The following is a 22419-nucleotide window of genomic DNA, read 5'->3' on the forward strand; positions in this document are numbered from 1 at the left end:
CTGTAAACCGAGTATCCGAATTTATTCAGTCTTTGAAGAATCAAAATGAAAACAGACAAGCAACTGATTGTAATCTGTCAATAAAATGACATTAATATGTTGCATTCACATAGCAGCTTAGTTTATTGAAGTAATGCACACAGTAAGGTTCGGAACAAATTGTCTGATTAAAATATCAAGCATAAATCACACTGAATTTCTTTTGCATTTTGACTGAGCAGCTTCTATTATTGGCACATTGTTTCTAATCTAAAAATCCCATTAAATTTACAAACCTTTTAATGCATATAAAGGACTTTTTCAGTTCAGCATTTTCAGATGGAGTGCACAGGGTATTTTTAGGTAGTTAAAGCACAATTTAATTAACCTTAAACAATCAAACATATGCATGGGTACTTCAATATGCCTGTTTTGTTTTTATTTATTTACAAATAGAAGTTGTCTGTGTTATGTTTGAACAAGATTTCTTCTTACTTCTTTCATAATAATGTCTTGATTATATATTTACATACGGTTTATACAGTCAATCTGAAATGAGAACCTTTGCAATAGCATCATAACCAATTAAATGTGGCTGTGATTTATCCAAGACCTTGTTGACTCGGTTGGTTCAGATTTCTTTGCCAGAAGGAGACCAGAAAGGGTGGACAAGTAAGAAATCTGTCCCCCGGCTCGTTTTCTTGGGTAACAACTTGCAAGCAGAACGACGTCTCTGCGGCTGGTGTGGTGAAATGTGGCGTTACTTCGTAAATTTGTCCGCAGCTCTCTGCAATTGTGGTTGGCCTGTTGTTGGCATGCAGCGTTGTGGCAGTGGGACCGGTGGTTTTGACTTCCAGTCGCTCGTTTTCCATTGCTGATACGTCCACAGGCAATACCACATATGCGTTTGCGAAGCTGTCTCCTTCAAGGCACTTCAGCTTGGTAGACCAGCAGTATTCCCCGAGGTCCCCTGTTTGTGGAGAAATAAAATTATGAAGGATTTAAGTCTTAATATAAATCAGTGTGGATGCAAAGCATTGAAATATTATCATTTGATGCAGGCAGCTAATAAATTACAGTTACGTATTGTAATTTTAATGATGTGTCTCTGTAAATAGAGACAAAAAAACTCCCAAAAAACAGCTTGGTCAAATATTAATAACAATGAAGTCCAGATTTATACAGCCATGACCACTTAAAGTTGGATTAAGCAAACATATGAAATATAAAAATGTAAGCTAAGTCAGCATTGGGTTGCAGACGCTTTTAACTTTTTATGAATTTTATCGTTTATTATGTGTAATATGTGCAAAACCATATGAATCAACTACAGTTAAGTGAATGAGATAAATTGGCCTTGTAAAATAATAATGTCTAAATAAAAGCTAAACTGAGGATTTTTCTAGATTAAAAATAAAGCTTAGATATGTCAGACAGTTCTTTATTAAAGACTGGTTCATATTGATTCTGCATTTAATTTAGGTTAGACAAAAATAAAAACACACAACTCAGGATTTAGTTTTGCATCAAACTCTGCTGAAGTCGCTTTGTGGCCTCTTACCTTCTGTGGAGTCTGTAATCCGTATGTTGTGATTGTCCCGGAGTTGCAGTTTTTTAGTGTATGTCATTGAACTGCACTCTATCAAACAGTCCGTTGGCAGTCTCATGGAGCTGGGCTTCGGCGCCAGCAGCGTTTCCTTCTCGGTGCACTTAGCCGCACCAGTGGCCAGCAAAAGATGGGAAAGCAAGCCAAAGGCCAGAAGGCACACCGTAAGATATCCTGTCATTCTGTCCACCGACAAGTTTAAAAGAATACAACTGGCAGTGTTCAGCTGTGAACCCGGGTCCTAATCGGCTGACTCTGAAACTATGCACAAATGCCTTCGCCACAAGTAAAAACATCAGCAGCTGCCCAGAAAGACAGCAGCGTATCATCGTTTCCCTCAGCACCACCTGATCTTTTGAATCACACAGCCAACGTCTCTCCAGCTCAGATTTCCCTCCTTCTTGGCGTGACTTCACAAATTCCTGCTTGTCAGGCAGGCATAGGACTGGATTGATGAAGAGTTTCATAATATTTACTTGTATTTTTTTGTGAAAGGACATTAAGGCCATGTACAATTAAGTCAGAGGAACAAAAACCAGAATGAGTTTAAAAACATTGTAGCCATTTTTTTTTTTAATTGAAATAATCAAGAGCAAGAAATCACACAATTGATACAAATGATTTCAAAAGCAAAGCAAAGTCCTAAACATTGGATCTAAATGTGTTTATTAAAAGTAGTTGCACACTGTGGTGGGGAAAAAGACATAAACTGTGAGGTAACTTTGTGAAGTTAGTACAAAACTACATTTTTTTTTTTTAAATAATAATGAAAAAAAAAAAAACTGAAATCATTAAGAATTGTCACTACTCGAGAAGTTATTAAAAGTACCAGAAGAGAACATTAAATCTATTTAAAATTTGTGAATATATATATATATATATATTTAAACAAGTGTTGTTTTTGTCATTAGAGCTCAAACAGAGAAAGAATAGTCTTTCCAGTTAGGATAAGCTTGAAAGTTTTGATGATTAAAAATTTCAATAAGCCAAATCCTAACTCTGGCAACAATGGTGAAAACGTCACACCGACCAAAAATTGTTTAAGAAAAATTTCCAGGAGGTGTTCTTTGGATAGCTTGAATCTGGAAATGGTGCTTTGCCAGAGGATTGTTAGGATCCAAGTGAACCTTAAAACCGTGTTTTAATGGTAGGGTGTTTTCCTGTAAGCATTTTAGACGTACAAACACTGCAGTGTAATTATTCTAAAAAAAACATGGAGAGTTCCTTGAAAGCTGCATGCCTTCCAAAGGTCACCTAGTGCTGACTAAAATCATGTTTTTTGAAATCAGATTTGATCAAGGTAAGTGCATTCACATGACGCTTTAATTTCATTTAAGTTAGTGATAAGTGAATAAATACACTTGCATTTTAGATTGCCTTTTGTACTACATTACTGCGTGTTGTTGGTGCACAGTACAGTTATTTTATGGCTAAAGCTCCCTCCAAATACCGAGGCTCCTAATTTTACAAGGTTTCTGAAAGATGAATAAATTTGGGAGCTTTGTAGCCATGCAGACTTTAAATCTAGCCTTCACAGGGCACTATAAAATTTACACCCTTATTTTTCTAACCCTGGTTTGGCTGCTGAGAATAAACCAACATCCTTCCCGTATGAAGCCATGGTGGCCTTACAATTCAGTTAAGAAATAAAACTGGCCAGTCAAGAATTTGGCAAGACTCTCTCTCACATTTTTAGAGGGAACACAGAGTAACCGTTAGCAGCTATAAATAAATGACTCAAGCGCACCAACTACATAGATGACATCTGAACCACAGTTCTTTTCCAGCTAATAATGTTGAAAAATCTGAGATTAAAAAAAAAAAAAACCTACAATATTTTCTCATCTAAGCCTACCTCCTAGATAATGCTTCTTTAAAAAAAAAAAAAAACATCCCAATTGTTGTCTTTTCCAGAAGCAGTGCCTAATTTTCAAGGCGTTCAGGCTCAACAAATCTGTTTTTGGTATACGGAAGCAGCAGGAATGCAAAACTGAGACGCTGCTTTGGTTCCCACGATCAGTCCTGAGTACACAGAGTAACAATTTAAGATAGAGGGCAGTACAGGTGGGTGATTTAACATCTGAGAAAACAAGTCTGTGTACAAAGATATTTTGGATATGCCAGGTGGCTCGGATCTCATGCGGGACAGACTTCAGCTCACTCCGTGCTGGGCTGTGGGGCGTTGCCAGGACCACAGCCGCAGCTGCGGTTCACCTCAATTGGGGAGATGACGATGGTGGCGATTTCATCCATGTAGACGATATTCAGTGTTTCCTGCACGGCTGGCTGGCAACATGGCAGAGGATCCTGCATGCACAAAGGGATCTGAAGTCAGTCTATATAGCACACTATAGCACACTAGAAATAGTAAACATTTAAAATATAAATTATAACTTGATTTTATAAACATGTATGGTGTACTAAACAAAACGCAGAAAGGGAAAATTTCAAAGCATTACATTTTTAAATCATTTAATCTTTAATCTTTTCATTTCCTAAACACATTTTTATCCAACAGGGCCATGCAGGGTTACAGCTACAATGAATAGGGTTGTAAACCTAACAACTTAAAGTACATTTATTACTTTTGGAAGTTGAGAATTGACGACTACTACCTGTGAGCTGGCACCTTGGACACTGGAGGAGGATGAGGGACATTGCATGGTGCCATCTGCAGGGTTGCACAGGGCACACTGAACAAAGGTCAGGCTCAAAGGATGGATCACCCAGCTGTCCCAGCCGAGGTCTGAAAGGTTACAAAATATAAGTTTTACAATTAAATAACATAAAAAATAAACAAATAAAAAATAGTCCTGAGTACATTAGAATTTTTAATCATCATTCCGTACCTTTCATGGAGATCTCGGAGGCCACAGAGCAGCATGTCAGGCCCGTTCTGTTTCCACTGTCGTGCGATACAGAGTAATCAGTGGCTGCTGGAGAAAGAGGGACATTGTCAGCGTTGGGTACAAACTACTGTCACATGGGATTACATCTGACCACCTGGAGTTGATTCTTTGTAATATGAATTTCACGTACGTGCCGTCTTTTTTGCAGCCTGAAGGATGAAGCCGATTGTTCTCTGCCACTGCTCACGGACGCTGTCTATCCCACCAGCAGGCAGCTGTGGCTCAGCCTGCAGGTTGAGAGCCCTCAGGAGACCCTTCCTGATCGACTGCAATGACTCGTCCTTGCACCTGAATATTAAAATCATTATGTTAGATATGATCAATCAAAATGAATGCATCCACTAAGGTTTTAATTTGATTACTATTATTTTTTTTAATTATTGCTCAAGTGAACTTATGCAATAAATGAAACAAAATAGCACTGCAGAGACGGTTGGAAGCAAAGTGGGCTGATGCTTGAAAAGAAAATGTTTGCAAGAATGTAAAAAGAAATGACCCTTAATCACATATGAAATCTGTTATTCATTTATGGTAAATGCTCACACAATGTTTCACATCATAGAAAGACTACACACACACACATGCACAGAAGAATATAAATCACAAAGACTTATCGAAATCAAGTTTTCTGAAACTGACCTTTGCTGAGACAGTGAAGAAATAGCTGGGGCTGCAGGCTCCTCATTGGATGGATGCAGGACAAATGCAGTCGTCTTCGAAAAACCAAGAAGTATCATCATGCCAATGAACGCAAAAGACATGCTGGGATGTGGAGTGAAGCCCAGGCTGGTTCCAAAGGAATAAAGATGGCAGTTTCTTCACAGACGTCTTCTTGGACGAGGTGTGGAGACGAGGATGCAGCGCAAGGTACTGTTACACGGGGTCTGGGAACCTGGGCTTTTATTTGCATTCAAGCCAGTATGGCCTTGAGATATTTAACATTGTTGTCTTGTCCCAACTCTGTGAAAAAGTGCAAGGAGGACGGTCCAACAGAGGAAGACTCGTAGACTCAAGACAAACACAGCAGAAGGAAAGGTGGGAAGAAGACAAAATTAACAAAGCCCCACATGTTGCAGTATACACTTGAAAGTACAACAGTGTCACAGGACAGAGCTGTGACTGTTCCAGCTGAGTGACTTAATATAATATCAGCTCCTGAAGTCACATTTAAAGGTGATGCTCTTTTGATGTTTTGGAGTTTGTTCTGCGAAAATTAGTGTAATTACACTGCCTTGCAAAAGTATTCACACCTTTTGAGCATTTTTTTTTCTCCCCTCGCTATATATTTCTTTTTACATATATTCAGGTTCCAAACACAAATGTCAATCTATTTCAATAAGATTTTATGTTACATCCAAAGCAAAGTGCCACAAACATGAGTATAAGGTGATAAGCATCCTTAGAGAATGATGCTGACTTCCTTCGATGTGCTTGGGGTGATGTACTACATACTAACATATACAACTGGAAAAAATGAAGAGATCACTTAAAATGATCAGTTTGAACTTTTTATAGGTATATGTTTGAGTAAAATGAACATTGTTCTTTTATTTTATGAACTACTGACAACAAGTCTAATCATAAATGTTGTATTTATTTGCAGAAAATGAGGAATGATTAAAAAAACCCCAAAAAGATGCAATGCTTTCAGACCTCAAATAATGCAAAGAAAACATCCATCCATTTTCTGTACACCCTTGTCCCTTAGTGGGGTCGGGAGGGTTGCTGGTGCCCATCTCCAGCAAACATTCCAGGAGAGAGGTGAGGTTCACCCTGGACAGATTACCAGTCTGTCGCAGGGCAACACACAGACAGGACAAACAACCATGCACACACACACAGGGAGAATTTAGAGAAACCACTTAACCTGACAGTCATGTTTTTTGACTGTGGGAGGAAGCTGGAATACCTGGAGAGAACCCACACATGCACAGAGAGAACATGCAAACTCCATGCAGTTGAACTCCCTGGGTTGAACCCGGGACCTTCTTGCTGCAAGGCAACAGTGCTACCAACTGCGCCACTGTGCAGCCTGCAAAGAAAACAAGTTCACATTTACTTAGACACAATAATACTAATGTTTTCACTCAGGAGGAGTTCAGAAATCAATATTTGGAGGAATAACCACAAAGTTTTCGATGAGGTTCAGTGCAGTGGTCTCTTAATTTTTTTCCAGAGCTGTATATGTAGGTGTGTGCGTGTCTGGCCTTGTATTTGGTGCATTGTGGGTACTAACTGCTCCCTATGGAGCCTCCTAAGAAGAAGTGCTATTAGGGTTTATGCTTAGGAGTAAGATGTGACTTGAGTTTAGATTAGATTAAGGTTCATGGTAATGGTAATTGTTAGGGTAAGTATCAGGGTTATGCTATAGAAATGAATGAAAAATGTAAGTCAATGTAAAGTCTTTCTGAAGAGAGAAATACATACTATTAGTGTGTGTAGGTTAATGCATGTATGTGTACGTGCAATGAAAAAAAGATTGAAAAAGGATACAGATAAAAAAATATAGCTATTGTGAACATATATTTATGTTAGCAGTTAAAGATTGCTCCTGAGCTTTTGGTTTTATTTGTTAGTTGAACTTTGACATGTACAGAGCAGTGAAAGTCAATTCCCCATTGCTACTGAGGAAAAGAATACCTGGAGTTTGCTTGGCTTAGGTAAGAGTGATCATAGTTGTGAAATTTGAGGTTGATTCGCTCAAATTAACAGCTAAATCTCCTGAGACTCCTTTCAGTGTTTTCCTAAGTCACAAAAGCATATTTGTACAATAGCCTTAGTCATCCAAACCTCCTGATTAATTATTATTAACTCAGAATGTTAATTGTACTTTAATAATAACTTTCTGAACGTACATGTATATGTGAATTTTTTAGCCAATAGCAAGTATGCTATATTATGTTAATTTGCTCCTGTTTCTGACAAAAATAAATACATTAAAATAACTCAAAGAGGGGCAGTATTTTGTATTTTCCATTTTAGAGCATAATTAAGTTGTTATAAAAATTCTATATTTCAAATGTAACTTAAAGGAAATTTTAGTTCACAACTGGATGCTGTGAAATTAGGCCTCTGTATCTTTAAGACGGTTCTGCTCCTTTTTACATTTCATTGCTGTCCAGTTTGTATTTACCACATTTAAATTCCAACCTCTTTTGAAATACCTACCAGACGTTTATGGTGGACCTTTGCATTTATACTTATATTATGTAACATGAATAAAAATGTATGTAAAACTTACAATGAATTGAGAAAAATTATTAATTTTGACATGGAAAAAAAATGTGTATATATGTCATTGGCTCCTGGATCAGCTTCCAGGAAAATGGTATCCCAAAAATAAATCAATTCACTTCAATTCAATTTATTTATATAGAGCGAATGCACAACAAATGTCGTCTCAAGGCACTTTATGAAAAATCATTTCAATTCAATCACACATACATCCCAATTAATCCCAGTTATCAAACAGCACAATATGCTGAATTAATTATTCAAAGTAGTTAAAAAGCCACCATCTAAGGAAACCCACCAGACTGCATCAAGTCACTGACTTGCAGCATTTAATCCTCCTGGATGAGAACATAACAACAGTCACTGCTATATGTACATATTCTGCTTAAAATAAAGTAATTATCTATTTCCTATGCCACTACTCATTCTTAGGCTGTTTTATTTTTGATTAACAATACAGAAAACATATTTTTATTTTTTTATTTTTTTTAATGGAAAGAAAAACAAAAAACCAGCGACCATTCAGGAAGCACAACAGCTTTATGTCATTTCTTATTTTCCAGTTTGAGATCCACCCCGATGTGCTGATGATGGCTCCTAGCCACACGACTTGAACAAGCTCGAGCTTGTGTTATCTCAGAGTTTAACCGGGGTCAAACTTGTGCAAGACTTGGACGGGAGGCACACAAGAGGTCACAGAGGCTAAGGGGGCAGCTGTGCCACCCTGAGCGGGGGTGTCTGCAGGTGCTCCTCTGTGTGAATGTACAACCAGATCCCTTGCATAGTTTTAGGTTAAACCAAAAATACCAAATAACGTTGTGATGGATTCCATGTAGATTTAAAGTATGTAAAGAATTGCACAAAACCGTAGACCGCAATATCTGCGTATGCTTAAATTATCTGCTTTTATGCATCTCTTATTTGTTGGCTTGAAATAACAGTGAGCTGCCTCACACGATAAACACAACAACATCGCTATTCCTCTGCAGTCATTTATCAAGGACCCGGTAAAAAATGCAACAAACAAATCCGAAAAATTGCTGCAGGTGATGTTATCTGAAAGTGTGGAAAAAAAAAAAAAAAGAGCGAGACGTCTCGGAATTAGTAGTTGCAGTACACAGTGGCGCTTTGTCCTCAGGTTCCCTCAAATAAGATCCCCTTGCCAAAAAACGAAGCACCAGTAAAAACTCTCTCATGAGGCCCAAAATGGGGCATTTCTCAGGTGTATTTGATATCAAACCATATTTCACCAGAGAGCCAGAGGAATGTCTGCTACAAGCAGAAACAAGACAGAAGAAACCATGAGAGGAATTTTAAGTGCCGACCACGATCAGAATGTTTCGTGCTAGATTTGGACCTGGAGAAGTAAAACCAGCGGAAGCTTTGCAGCAGTTAACGCTTGCGCATCACAGTGCTGTACACTGTTCATACCCTGTAAATGTTCACATTGGGTGAGGCTAAAACAAATATTTGAAGAGTAGTACATAGTCAGACATTAAATCCAGTCTTCAGAATTACCAATTCATGAAATATAGACAGCTTGTTTTTAACTAAATTTTTAGCTATTCTATAGCAACCAGGCCATTAGAAGTCCTGTTGCAGTTTGCCACAAACAATGAAGGAATACATCATCTGTACACTGTACATAATCCATCCCAACTCTAAGAGACGGTGGTGGCAGCTTTCTGCTTTTGCAGGTTGCAAAAGGCTTGAGTTGGGCAGAAGAAGCTTAAACTTGGGAAAGAATAATGAGTAAAAAAGTAACAAAAATATTCAGAAAACTGTGATCGAGAATTTAAGTATTAAAATAAACTCATCGACACGCTCTTATTGCAAATACGGATAGACATAAATATTACAATATATATAAAATATTTGATCAAGTTATTTAATAATTAAGAAAGGTTGGGACCGTTGACATGTATGTCATATGATCTGTTACCAACACATATATATGCATTCAGTTTTTGGTGTTTACCTTCAGGGAACTATTTTCAAGTTGCCATTTTGCCCTTTATGTTCATCTAAAGAGCTCAAATCCTTTAATTAATGTTGTGATATCCGATATCGGTCTTATGGATTTGTACCAAAGCTAAAAATATTTGTTGTGGTTCTGCATGAGAGGCTCGACAAGTCTCAACAATCCTGCTGAGGTCTCAGTCACAGCTATCAATATGTCCCATTATCTGCAGGTCTGAACTTCTCCCAGCATTGGCATAACTATCTGTCATGATAGTATGACTGCTAGCACGTGATGTTTGTTTCTTAAGATTTCCATCAGCAGCAGTAGAGCTACAGCTATTCTTACTGGGGTCCAACAGAATTATATTTACATAAAAGAAAAAGTGCATACATTTACCTTGAACAAAACAAAAACAGAGATGTTTATACTTTCCATTTGCTCGACAAAGTGCAATCATTATTTTCTACATTCTGTAATACACATCACGTTTCAAACATAGATTTACAAATAGACACACATACATGTGTATGAGATGCATCTGTACACATACAAACACATTAACCTATAATTATACAATGCCCCTGCACATTGTATAATTCTTGTGCATAGAGTGATAATAGTCCTGTAATCACACTTCAGTGTTGTATGCAGAGCTCTGTTTTGCATACATCATAATTTGCGAAACATATCTCCAGTAGCATCTGATGTAATCTATATAGTTCATGGCAAATGAACAATACTACAAATAGGTATTTACTATTTGTTTTGCAAGTACTGAAGTTATTTTTCTCTTCCAAAATAGTTTCTCCTTTTATTTGCTCAAGCTATGGCTGTTAGTGTATTTTGCACAGACTCAAAAACATGTTTTGCAACAGCATTTTTAATGAAAAATATGTCAAGGAAACCCGATGCTTTACTTCCTGCCAGATCTATGCCTCCCTAGTTCCTACCCTGCAGCATCTTTCGTTCAGCTCTTGAAAGGTAGTAATTAAAGTTTATTTTATTTTTCACTTGCATAACTCCAATGTTCCCCTATGTTGAGATGTCCTCCTTAAACTGTGACAGGATGAGAATCCCCTAAGGTTGAAAAGTGATTCTACATATAATAAATGGGAACAGGCTCCTGCAATAGTTATGCATGTTCTGAACTCGTCCATGCGGTTATATATTCCAGCCGGGACCTTGATGCATTGAATTTATTTGTCTGTGGGCACAGGGGGTGGTTTGTGTGTGGTTTAAGTGCAAGTTGTTTGTCGCAACGATTTTTTTTTTAATGGATCAATAAAATTTAAAAATCCTAAGCTTTGACACAAACTGAATAATGAGTCGTCTGTTTTATGTAAATGATTTATAATTGGAGTTTATTTTGAAAAAGTAATAGTGAAAAGCTGCATTTTGTTACACATTAAGCTATTATTTGGAGTCTTCTCTTAGCCATGGGGTACTTCAAGGCTCCATATCAGGACTTTTCTCATTATATATTCTTCGAAGGGCATTTTTGAAAAAGCATAAGATCACCTTCTGTTGTTGTACTGGTTTATTTAGACTTTATTTGCTTTTTCCAGCTAACAAAGATGCATCTACTCAGACTTTTTTGGATTGTTTTAGAATGCATGTTCAGATATCAATGCACATAAACACCATTACCTTAACAAAACAGATTTTTGCTTTAACAGTCCAACCATGTAAACAAACATAGATATACTATTAGCCCATGCAATTATTCTTGCAAGGAACCTTGGAGCAATATTTGGGTGACAAATTAGCTCAGTTGTCAAGCTAAGTTTTTTTCCACAATGCTTTAAGGTTAAGACCCACATTCCATTGTAAGACTTTAAGGCAGTAAGTCATGCCTTAATTACATCTTGTTCTGATTACTGTAGATATTTGTAACCTGGTCTTGACCTGTAGTCACTTTGGCGCCTGAAAGATGTTCAAAATTCTGCAGTAAGCCTTCTGACAAAACATAATGGTGATTATTAAAGGTAATGGCCCATGGCTGCTACATTTCAATTCAAATCTTCACACAGTATGAAAAATGTGTAGTATGTTTTTAGTATCTTTGATATGGCCAGTGCTGTTTCAAACTTTTTTCACATCCTGTCATGCTGCAACCAGAAATTACCTAATCAATTGTATGATATACCAAAGAAAAGTTATGCACAGCTGTGAAGAAGAAAGAAAATTATACAGCATATGTATTTTTTTATTTTTTATTTTTGCAACAACTAAAACAAAAAACAAAAAAAAAACAATGGTGTGAATTTCTATTCAGACACCCTGAGTTAGTACTTTGTACAACCCACTTGTGCTACAAGTGTTTCCAGCTACATCTCTATCAGCGCTACACATTCGGAGAAATACATTTTTCCCATCCTTCTTGGCAGAAAAGATAAAGCTCAGGCTGCACGGAGAAATCCTGTGAGCAGCAGTGTTCAAACGGACTCTCCTCTGGTTTTTGGGCCTGAACTGAGTGACCCTTTCTAACACATGACTATGTTTGTAATCCATTCCATTGCAGCTCAGCTTGTACGGCTTTTGCAGCCTGTAACATGTTTTCTTCCGGGATTGGCCTATTCCATCTTCTCAACGACTCAGACCAGTTTGTGCTGTGCATCCTGACGGATGAAGATGAAGTGTTTAGAGTGATGAGCAGCTTTTCTTATGGGTCAATCATTGCACCAATAAATCAGAATGTTATTGAACAGCTTGTTTGTTTTAGATTAATTACGCAAAGACATGTTTTAAAACCTTTATTTCTCTTAATGAGGATGATCTTCTGCTTCCAACTCGCAAAAACACAACACTGAAGTTTAGAATATTACATCAAATAAAAAAAAAAAATAAAAAAACAAAGAGTGAAAAGTTATGTTGAGAAACCACCTTAAAGGGTTTTCTTTTCAAATCGTACTGTTAATATGACCCACAAACCTGTACATAGGCCAAAAAATTCAATCTGGCTTGACCGCTCAGTCCAGGTGTTGTCAGTGCTCTGCAGTAAACAAAGTTCACACAGGGACTTTTCATGGCCTTCTTTCCAATAATCTCCCTTATCAGCCAGATTTGTGGAATCCACAAATAACTATCCTGTCAACATATTTCCCACCTGAGAAGTGGATCTCTGGAGCCAGAGTTACAACGGGAATCTTTGATTCTTCTCAGCTCTCCTTGCCCGGTGGACGGACGCCCTCGGTCTGGGAAGGTTTTCAATTGTGCCGTATGTGTTGTCATTTTAAAACGACAGATTGAACAGAGTTCTATGAGGCGTTCAGTGCTTGAGATGTTGTTTTATTACAACTTTATCCCTGACCTGTTTGTTTGCTCTGTTCACAAGACTAGCTGTTCACTCATATCCACTAACAAAGCCCTGAAGCCTTCAGCTAAAGAACTTTAGCTATAATGTCAATGAATTATGCACAACTGCATTTAATTAGGCAAGCTCTGAAGAAAATGAATTGCACTGGATATTTCTTTAGGGGCATCATATTAGAGTGGGTTCAAGACAAAGGCACCCCACAGTTTTAATTTGTGAAATATATTTAAAACAATTCACCATTTTCCCTTTACTTTACAATTGTTGCTCTGCTTTGTGTTGCATATTACATAAAATCCAAATAAAATAAACTGTTTGCTGTTGCAATGTATTAAAAATGTGACAAACAAATAAATAAATAAATAAATAAATAAATACTTTTGCAGGCCAGTGCACATATTTTTATATGGAGGCTGTTTTTAAATTTGCTACATTTGAAAACTTTTTTGGTTGACTTGATTTTCTTTCCTATTTATTTTTTTTTGACCGTATAAGGAAAACAAACCACCCACACAATACACCAGACTGCCCACACACAAACAGACACGTGCACGTCTCTGTGGGATAGCGCACCTTCGGCCTTTTGAAGCCTTCCGTGAATAAACCAAGTCCTTGAAGGCCAGACGCCTCCCACAGAACCGTTGTTGTAGCGGGGAGTCGCAGCACGGCCAGCTGCCGGCGTCCGGGATCACACAGAGCCTTTATGGGTCTGACGAGTGACTTAGAGAGAGAAAATATTTTCACAGATCCAGCAGCGGATGATTCCAAAATGCAATTCCAACACATTCCCAGTGAGGGGAGTATTCATCGGTGCATTCAATGAAGCTTGAAGTGCAGAAAAGATCAGGGGAGTGTGGGAGATTTATAATTAAATTGGAAAAAAAAAAAAAAAACTAAGGGTATTTATAAAAACTTTACACTTCAAGACACATTTAGATAATTTAATAACAAAAGGCAAAAAAATTTTCTGGTGAAACACATGTGGATAGTATTTTTATTTACGTATCAGACAAGTCAGGGATCAGTGCCCAGATTTGTCCAGTGAGTCACAACAATAACTCAGCCTTTTGAAGAGCTTGCTGCCCTTTAGCGGAGCCCTTTGTCTGTTTGTTCAGGGTGGATGTGAGCTGTAGTAAAGTTTAATCCTAATCCATCTGCATCTCATTGTGAGTGAGTGAGTGATTACAGTAGCCTGTTCGAGACACCTGGCTCTGATTTGCCCCGGGGCTTTGACTGATGCATGGATGTGTAGCTGAGAAGAGTTACAATATTACAGGCACCAAACCTGCAGAGGAAGGGAAAAATGAGATAACATATTTTAATCTTTGTTTTTTTCATAGCTGTATCATTGCAGCCCAGGAGTTTTTTTTTTTTTTTTTTTTAACAAAATGGACATATCTGCAAGCTGAGGAAGTCAGAGGAGGTAATGAAAGACGGGTGACTCCTATAGGTGAGTTTTTTTTTAAGTCATATTGGCTGTTTTAAGCCAAAAAAAAAGAGAAACAATATGTCCATTGAATGCACTGAAATAATAATTTTATCTTTGGTCCTTACATTGTTTAGAGGTTTCATTCAGCATCTGTTTAATGAGTTGGAAATGGTAGAGGAGTGTGCTACTTTGTGTGTAGATAATTTATTGCTGAATAGTTGAGGTTGCAAAACCCAAGGTCACATATCTCAGACTTGATCTTTCTGACAGGGAAAGCAGCAAAGGATCATGGGATGCGGCATGGGAAAATCCAGAATCCAGCCGAACAAATGTGACAGAGGTGCAAAGTTCTTTTCTTTAGCCTTTTAATTGAACACAACTTTAAACAAGTCCTCTCTTTTATTTCTGAACCTCAATAATTTAGTTTTTTTTTTTTTTTTGTGGTCATTTTCAGTGAGCATTTCTGTTCCAGGTAATGTTATTTACCTTCGTCAAAACCTTAATTAATAAAATCTGTACTCAGACTTCTCATTTTGTGTTTAATTGCTGTAATCTTATTCCAAATTTCATGCACTCGGAATAGCTGCTACGGGTAGGTCGTTTCCTTTCCAGAATGATATTTACTTTGAATTGGTACTCCTAACACACAGAGAGAAAACACTTGTTGGCTCTTGCAGGTGTTTTGTTACGTTTAAGAACTTTCTGCTGAAGCCTAACAGCTTAGATGTCCTAAACAACTAGCTGAAGAACGTCCCCTTGGCTGAATTTCAGTGAAACAATGCCACTTAGACACGTTCCTGATGTCCCCTTCTGCTGTTTCTCAGCAATTAGAGCAGCTTTGCTGATCCAGCGTTGGTATCGACAGTATGTTGCCAGGCTGGAAATGAGACGCAGGTGCACGTGGAACATCTTCCAGTCTATTGAATATGCAGGCGAGCAAGATCAAATAAAGGTGAGGTCAAATGTTTTGCACAGAAAACATTAGCCTCAGTACAAATATTTAAAAAGCACCTTGCAAGAAAACAAACCCCGTAAACTTTGGTCGCCGTACAACCACAAATTGAATGTGTGTTGTCAAAATGTCATGTCATAGGAAAACACAAAGTGGCGTATAAATGTGTAGCTATAATCTGAAAAGTGCGGCCCGTTCAATACATCCTCTCAAAATGGAAGGGGAACGTCTCCACCACAAGCCAATTAAAATATGGCTTCCCAGCAAAGCTAACGGGCTGGGGAAGGAGAGCATTAATTGGAGAAGTAGCCAAAATGCCCATAGTTACTCTTGAGCGGGTGCAGCGATCCTCAGACCTAGATTGGAGAATCTGTGATGGTAACTGTAATTTATACACTCTACAGATCTGAACTTCATTGCAAAGAAATAGCAAAATAGAATGGCAGTGCTGAAGGAAAGTCATAAAAAAGTTTAATTTTTGGAGTTTGCAATGAACCACATGGATGACACATGGAAGAAGGAGTTATGGCCAGATGAATAAAATAAATAAATAAATAAAAAGATTCAGACTTGATTAAAAAAAAAACAATTTGGGATGTCTGCTGTGAGTAAGAACTACAGCACTCTTTGGAGCCCCCTGCTGGTTTGGAGAACCCAAGCAGCAGTTTACTTCAGGATCTGCTGTGAAAGTGTAAGGAAACAAAACAATAATAAGTGCATTTAACTGTTTCTTTGTATGCATCATGTGTTCTGTAAACAAGTTCATGCTCTTTGTACGATTGGTTGCCTTAATGTTAGTGAACTGCACATTACAATGAGTGAGTTTAAGTTTAGAGCCATCTTCATGCAAATAAACGCTGAACTTCGGCATTTTCTTCATTAAAACATTTAAAACTGTGATTCCTCTCACAGCTGTACCATTTCTTTGGCTTCTTGATGGACCATTTCACCCCAGCCAGCAGCGAAAGTAAGACCATCATCTATAAACACTTTAGCCCTCCTGTGCTATATCTTTAATTGACCAACAATCTGCTCGTTGTTCCAAGATTTAGACTCACTTTCATATTGATCCGCTTCCTTTTGACTTCCTCTCTGTGTTTAATGAAGGAAACCTAATATCTCACATCTTTCGTGAGAATGAGGTCTGCCGTGACGCAGACTGGGAAAGATATTTCTGCTACAAAGACATAGAGGTACCGGACAGCTACTGCGGCCCCCACCTGGCTTTCCCCATGACGTTCTGTGGGGTGTCCAAGCTAATGGAAGCTTTCAAGCTGAAACAAGTAGGTGCATTGGTTCACGAAGATCTAAGATAATAGATGGGGAAAAAAAGCCCAAATGAGAAAAGATAAAAGTAGGTGTTTGCAAGGTTTTCTTGGATAATTCATACATGTTTTTCTCCCAGTAGCAGCTCCACGCTCGTTATGTTCTGCAGATCCTTGGAGAAACTTGGAGACTTCTAAGGATCCTTCCTAACATCAATCATGTGTCGGTCTGCCACACTAAGGAGATTACGATATGTGGTACACCGAAGCGGCTCTTTCTAGGATCTTCCACTAACGTTTTATTTTACTGCCTAAGTAACATTCTGTTTACTACAAATGTTTTTTTGTTTGTTGTTGTTCTCAGGGGATTTGCATGGGCAGCTTGAAGATCTGCTATTGATATTCTATAAGGTATCAAAACATATTGCAGACCCTCATATCTTCAGTCAGGATGTCCATCTTAATTTCTTTCTTTATTTTTTTTTTATCAGAATGGTTTACCCTCATGTGAGAAACCTTATGTCTTCAATGGAGACTTTGTGGATCGTGGCAAGAATTCTTTAGAGATTCTGCTCATCCTGTTTGGGTTCCTGCTTGTTTACCCCAATGAAGTGCATCTGAACAGAGGGAACCATGAAGATCACATTGTTAACTTGAGGTGAAATCTTCACTTTACCTTTACATTCCCACTACCTGCACGTTGCTTAAACTTATAACATTTTGTCACATTACAAGCATAAACATCAATATATTCTACGACGCTGCAGACACTGGTGGAGTAGGAGAAAAATAATTCAGAATTTTATTTTTTTAAATTTATTTATTTATTTTTTTTTTTTTTTACAAATAAAAGTCTGAAAAGTGCCCCCTTTACTCTGACACGCAAAAATAAAATCTAAAAACTGAGTTCACTTAATACAGATGTCCTGTGGAGGCGGTCAGAGGTTTTCTAGTGAAGAAACACTGAAGACAAATCAGGTACAAGTTGCGAAGAAATTTAAAGCCAGGTTGTGTTATAAAGCAATATTCTGATATTTGTATATTTTATAAAAAGAATTGTTCAAGCCCTGATCCAAAAATAGCCTTTTGTAGAGGAGTGGCAAGAGGACAGGCATGGTTGAGAAATGGCAAGTCCTGTTTTCAGGTTGACACACGTCACATAGGGGACAAAGGAAACAGGAGGAAGATGGTGCTCTGGTTAAGATTAATGTGGTACAAATTGAATATTTTTCAAAAACCCTGTTTACCTGAGCACACGTAAAACATGGTAGAGACAGCATCCTGTTGTGGGGATGCTGTTCTTCAGCAATGACTATAGGAAAGCTGCTGACATTGTCGTGGAGTTGCTGCTTGCAGCCCCACACTTTCATTTCTCACCTCCTTTAAAAATTTCAAATGAACACGTTGCATATATAATTTGCACTAGACTAACGTCGATAATCCTTGTGTGGTTTTATTTACGTGTTTTCTTCAGATATGGTTTCACCAAGGAGGTCTTGGGAAAATACAGAGTGAGTACGCAAATTGACACAGCCAATAGCAGCATGATGAAACCGTGGATTTTAGAGCAGATCTTCCCGTATAGTTGAATTGACTTTCAGGTGCACGGAAAGAAGATCCTAAAGCTGCTCCAAAAGATCTTCAGCTGGCTCCCTCTGGCCACAGTGATCAACCATAAGGTCCTGGTTGTACATGGAGGGATCTCTGACTCAACAGACCTCGACATGGTCGCCAGGATGGACAGACACAGAGTGAGAGAAGCTTCCAGTTCAAGTCAGATTAGAGTGTTTTGTACGACACAAACCCAGGAAAGCTGAAACTGTTGAACCTGTGACTGCGCAGTACGTGTCGGTCCTACGGCCTCCTAAAGCGATCCGTCCCACGCTCAACGGCAACAAAGCAGGGAGCGGCAAGGACGAAGACGCGTCCGGACCAGCAGAAGGCCGCCGCCGCCGGGTGCGCTCGCTGACCAACACCTCGGCCCCGGGTCAGAGGAACAACATCCCGCGTCGCTCCCTCCACAACCTGCCCACCGGCGGCGCCCAGCTGAACTGCTCGGTGGAGGACGAGCTGAAGGAGAGGCGCAGGCTGGCTGGGTTCGATCAGACCTACAGAGAAGTGAAGACGTTGGACTCTGACTCGGACCCGGAGTTTGGAGAACCCACAGAAACACACGGGCACGAGTGGAAACAAGTAAGACAGACATGTACAACAATTCTCTTATAACAAGGGAAGGGATAAGACGGATCTTAGTGCTTGAACGTTAAGAAAACAGTTTTTGTTTTTGCAACATAGCGTCCACCATAGTAGAGGGTAGTGTGTATTTAACCTCTCAATAATTGAAATGTTTTCTCTATCATTTAATTCTTTTGTTGTATTTTTTAAGTGCTCATTGTGTTTAATATATATTTTTTTCCATTTTGCCCTGATATTGTGATACTGGGAGCCTAACCAGCAGGGCACGTTATTATTTTCCGTGCGGTGGAGTGGCTGACTTCAAATTATTTTCAGACCTCTTTAATGTTTTACAATCTCCTGTCTAAAGGTCCCATGACTCCTGCAAGTCATTCTGACTTCAACACTCAGGCATGCACCAGACTAAATGCTGCTTCAAAATGCTGAGCGTTGATGTTTTCACTGTGTGCACTTCAGATCACATTTTATTCCTTGAATTGATTACATTACACAGAAATTTTTGTGCCATTTTAAAAAACGATTTTAAAAGACCCATATGTCCATTAATCAGCGTCCTATTTTTATTTTTTTTTTTATGTTATTTTTTTATGCGAATGTGTTTTTATTTAACAAGTGATGTATGCGCTCAGATAGTGAACCTCCTATGGAGCGATCCGATGCCTCAAAATGGCTGCATTTCCAACGAGGTGCGAGGCGGAGGCTGCTACTGGGGGCCAGATGTGACTGAGGAGGTGCTGGGAAAACACAACCTTCAGCTTCTCATCCGCTCCCACGAGTGCAAACAGGACGGCTACGAGTTCTGCCACAATCGCAGGGTGAGCACAGAAAGAAACACGGTAAAAATAATAAAAATAAAAAATAAAAAAAAAGCTAAAATTCAAGTTCTGCAGGGAAAAACAAGAGCTCAGAGTGTTTCTCCCCCCCTCCGTTGTTACGACAGGTGCTGACCATATTTTCAGCCTCTAATTATTACGAGGTGGGCAGCAACAGAGGAGCCTACATCAGAATGGGTCACGATCTGGTCCCTCATTTCATTCAGTACCAAGCCAGCAGGACATGCAGGGAGCTGACCCTGAGACAAAGGTCAACAGCTTTAGCAAATAATCCAACTAGAGAACACCAATCAGGCTCAAATTCATGAATATCAGGACTTATTAAGCAGCACAAAAGCACAAAATCAATTTATTTTAACAGTGAATGAGAGAAGTAGATCATATTTTATACTTTTGGTACAGTAAAAAAATATTTTGTGTTGAAATTTCAATTTTATGTTCAGCATTAAGGATTCTTTTTTTATTATTATTTAATGAATTAGAATTTTACTAAACAGATTTGTAGATTCAAGCAAATAGCCAAAGGAAATTCAATTAACTAAAACAAAGTTTGTTTTTTTTTCCAAGAAAATTATGTTTCTTAAGTCTTTTACTCCTATTTGTGAACTGAAAAAGTATTTTGATGGTTTTTCCACCAGCGTTGGCTGGACAGAGAGATCAGCCCTGCGAGCGCTAAGGCAGCAGCTGTTTGTACACAAGTCGGATCTCGTCGGTGCCTTCCAGGAGTTTGACCCAAACAACACCGGTACAGAAGCAGCAGAACCATCGATCTTAATACCCGTTAATGTGGCAGTGTCCCGAAAAGCATCTCTTATTTATTCCAGGGGTGATTTCTCTACGCCACTGGGCGACAGCTACGGAGAGAGTGCTGAAGCTGGGTTTGCCTTGGAGGGTGCTGCGCCCGCAGCTCATCAACAGGGCCCAGCACGGCATGGTGGACTACCAGCAGTGGATACGAGAGCTCTCCATCACTGAGCCCAAACCAGAGGTGTCTGCTTCAAAAACATCTTCCGCTCGCTGCTCGCTCTGTTCTCACGACTACTTGAAACATGAGAAAGTAATTTCAAACTCCTGGCAGGTGTCGGACACCAGCATCATGGAGACGATGTACAAAAACCACTCCAACCTGGAGACCATCTTCCGCATCATAGACACGGATCACTCAGGTGAGCTAGCTGCTAGTGGTTGAAATGCCCTCCTGTTAAACTTATGCAAATCAACGAGACACCAGCCCGATCAAAACAATGGTTAAAGGGTACAGTTCTTCCCGTTCTTATAGGTTTGATCTCTTTCGAGGAGTTTCGTCAGACTTGGAAGCTCCTGAGCTCTCATCTTAAAATGGAAATCAGTGATAAGGCCATCACTGACCTGGCCCAGAGCATGGACTTCAACAAGGACGGCAGCATCGACATCAATGAGTTCATGGAGGCCTTTCGCCTGGTCGACCTCTCCACACACGCCTGATGGAGAGAAGTTGGGAGTAATAGGTTAGATGATTCTTTTTTTTTGTTTGAAAACCACCAAACCAAACAGTCTGAAGATCAGGCCAAACGCCTTGTTAGTTGTTTTTAAATGTGCTGGGTAAATAAAATGGACGTTTTACAGTGTTGGCTTAGTTAAATCATCTGGACCCATATTTTCTAATGGGTAGGTTATCTGGGTGCGTTATTTCTCCATCTGTACCGTAGGTGTTTCCTACATAGTGGAGTTCTACCGTGATTTTCTACAATTTTGTACTTAAACATTGCCTATTTAGTTGGTGAAAGAAAATAGACATTCTCTGATCAACCATTGTATATATGGGTGCCAATTTGATGCCTAATATGACTTAAAACTTATAACTAAGCCTGCAGTTGTTCAAAATCATTTACGTTTTTCCAAGTTGTTCATTCGACAACACACAGAGACCCACTTATCTCAGTCACTCCTCAAAATGGGAAAGACAAAACAACACCAGTAAGTCAGGAAACGTTGACAATAGCTGCTCACCTAAAATGATCTGCATACAGTTCAGAAAAACAAAGAGGAAAAGCACCTCTGACCCATTAAACACAGTGGAGGATCTGTGATGCTGTGGGCCCGTTTCTTCTCCACAAGCCTTGGAAGACCGTTTCAGGATAACCTGCTAAATATTCATATAAAACATCCAGAACTCTTACCCTTGAAGAGCACAACTGACTTTCTATTGGAATATCAAACATCCCATTTGTAAGGTTTGCTATTGAACATATCAATAAAAAAAAAAAAAGATTCACCTTCCTCATGTCTAATTTTCATTGACTAGACCTTTTTGTTTTGAAATGTTTTCTAAGAGTTATTTTGTCTGTAGAGGTAGTTGCCATTAATCTGTTTCTGTAATTTTTTTTTTTTTCTATTTATAAACCACTGAAGGCATTCTACGGTTACGTGTTGCTTCTACTGCACATCTGACAACATGTTTACATCTTCGTGTGCGCTGGATAAATTACAGACCCTTAGCATGTGGGTGACCCTGTTGCATGAGGGGATGTAATCGGTTTGGAGGAGCCTAATAAGTTCAACTGCCAATCAGCCTTTTCATTCCAGTAGCGGATGCAAATCCAGGACATAAACCTATCAAGTGAAGCCCTGCTTTGATGAGATGTAGGAAAGCACTAATCTAAAGAGGTAAACAAGAAATGAACCCACATTATTACAATAACGACGCAAATCAATAAATGCAAACAATACAAGAAACGAAAGCAGCCTGGAAATGTCTCCA

General features: G+C 38.8%; 2 protein-coding genes across 6 annotated transcripts; one reads left to right on the plus strand and one right to left on the minus strand.

Annotated features, from left to right (window-relative positions):
* Positions 1-2134: 2134 nt before the first annotated feature.
* On the minus strand, positions 2135-5388 carry LOC106959045 (growth/differentiation factor 7-like). Of its 3 annotated transcripts, none has more exons than XM_015051318.1 (5): positions 5134-5388; positions 4625-4782; positions 4435-4518; positions 4171-4331; positions 2135-3892 (listed from the first exon to the last, which is right to left on the minus strand). In XM_015051318.1, the coding sequence occupies exons 1-5, from the start codon at positions 5253-5255 to the stop codon at positions 3743-3745; spliced, it is 675 nt and encodes a 224-aa protein (XP_014906804.1). In that variant the 5' UTR covers positions 5256-5388; the 3' UTR covers positions 2135-3742. The 3 variants fall into 3 exon arrangements, with proteins under 3 accessions (XP_014906804.1, XP_014906803.1, XP_014906805.1); XM_015051317.1 differs by having other exon boundaries at positions 4435-4521; positions 5134-5386; XM_015051319.1 differs by having other exon boundaries at positions 4201-4331; positions 4435-4521; positions 5134-5380.
* Positions 5389-14102: 8714 nt separating this feature from the next.
* ppef2b (protein phosphatase with EF-hand domain 2b) lies at positions 14103-21933 on the plus strand. 3 transcript variants are annotated; one of them, XM_015051333.1, is made up of 19 exons: positions 14103-14454; positions 14704-14773; positions 14888-14905; positions 15017-15025; positions 15258-15385; positions 16298-16352; positions 16493-16668; positions 16794-16908; positions 17015-17061; positions 17142-17308; positions 18125-18161; positions 18252-18401; positions 18493-18843; positions 19476-19682; positions 19787-19929; positions 20318-20424; positions 20504-20667; positions 20758-20845; positions 20959-21933. In XM_015051333.1, exons 2-19 carry the CDS (start codon positions 14722-14724, stop codon positions 21141-21143), a joined length of 2199 nt encoding a protein of 732 aa, XP_014906819.1. In that variant the 5' UTR covers positions 14103-14454; positions 14704-14721; the 3' UTR covers positions 21144-21933. The 3 variants fall into 3 exon arrangements, with proteins under 3 accessions (XP_014906819.1, XP_014906821.1, XP_014906820.1); XM_015051334.1 differs by having other exon boundaries at positions 14104-14454; positions 19476-19661; XM_015051335.1 differs by lacking the exons at positions 14888-14905; positions 15017-15025.
* The last annotated feature ends 486 nt before the right edge of the window (positions 21934-22419 follow it).

Source organism: Poecilia latipinna, unplaced genomic scaffold (assembly GCF_001443285.1).
Source record: "Poecilia latipinna isolate Pla-1442-1.1 unplaced genomic scaffold, P_latipinna-1.0 Scaffold1041, whole genome shotgun sequence".
NCBI lineage: Eukaryota > Metazoa > Chordata > Actinopteri > Cyprinodontiformes > Poeciliidae > Poecilia > Poecilia latipinna.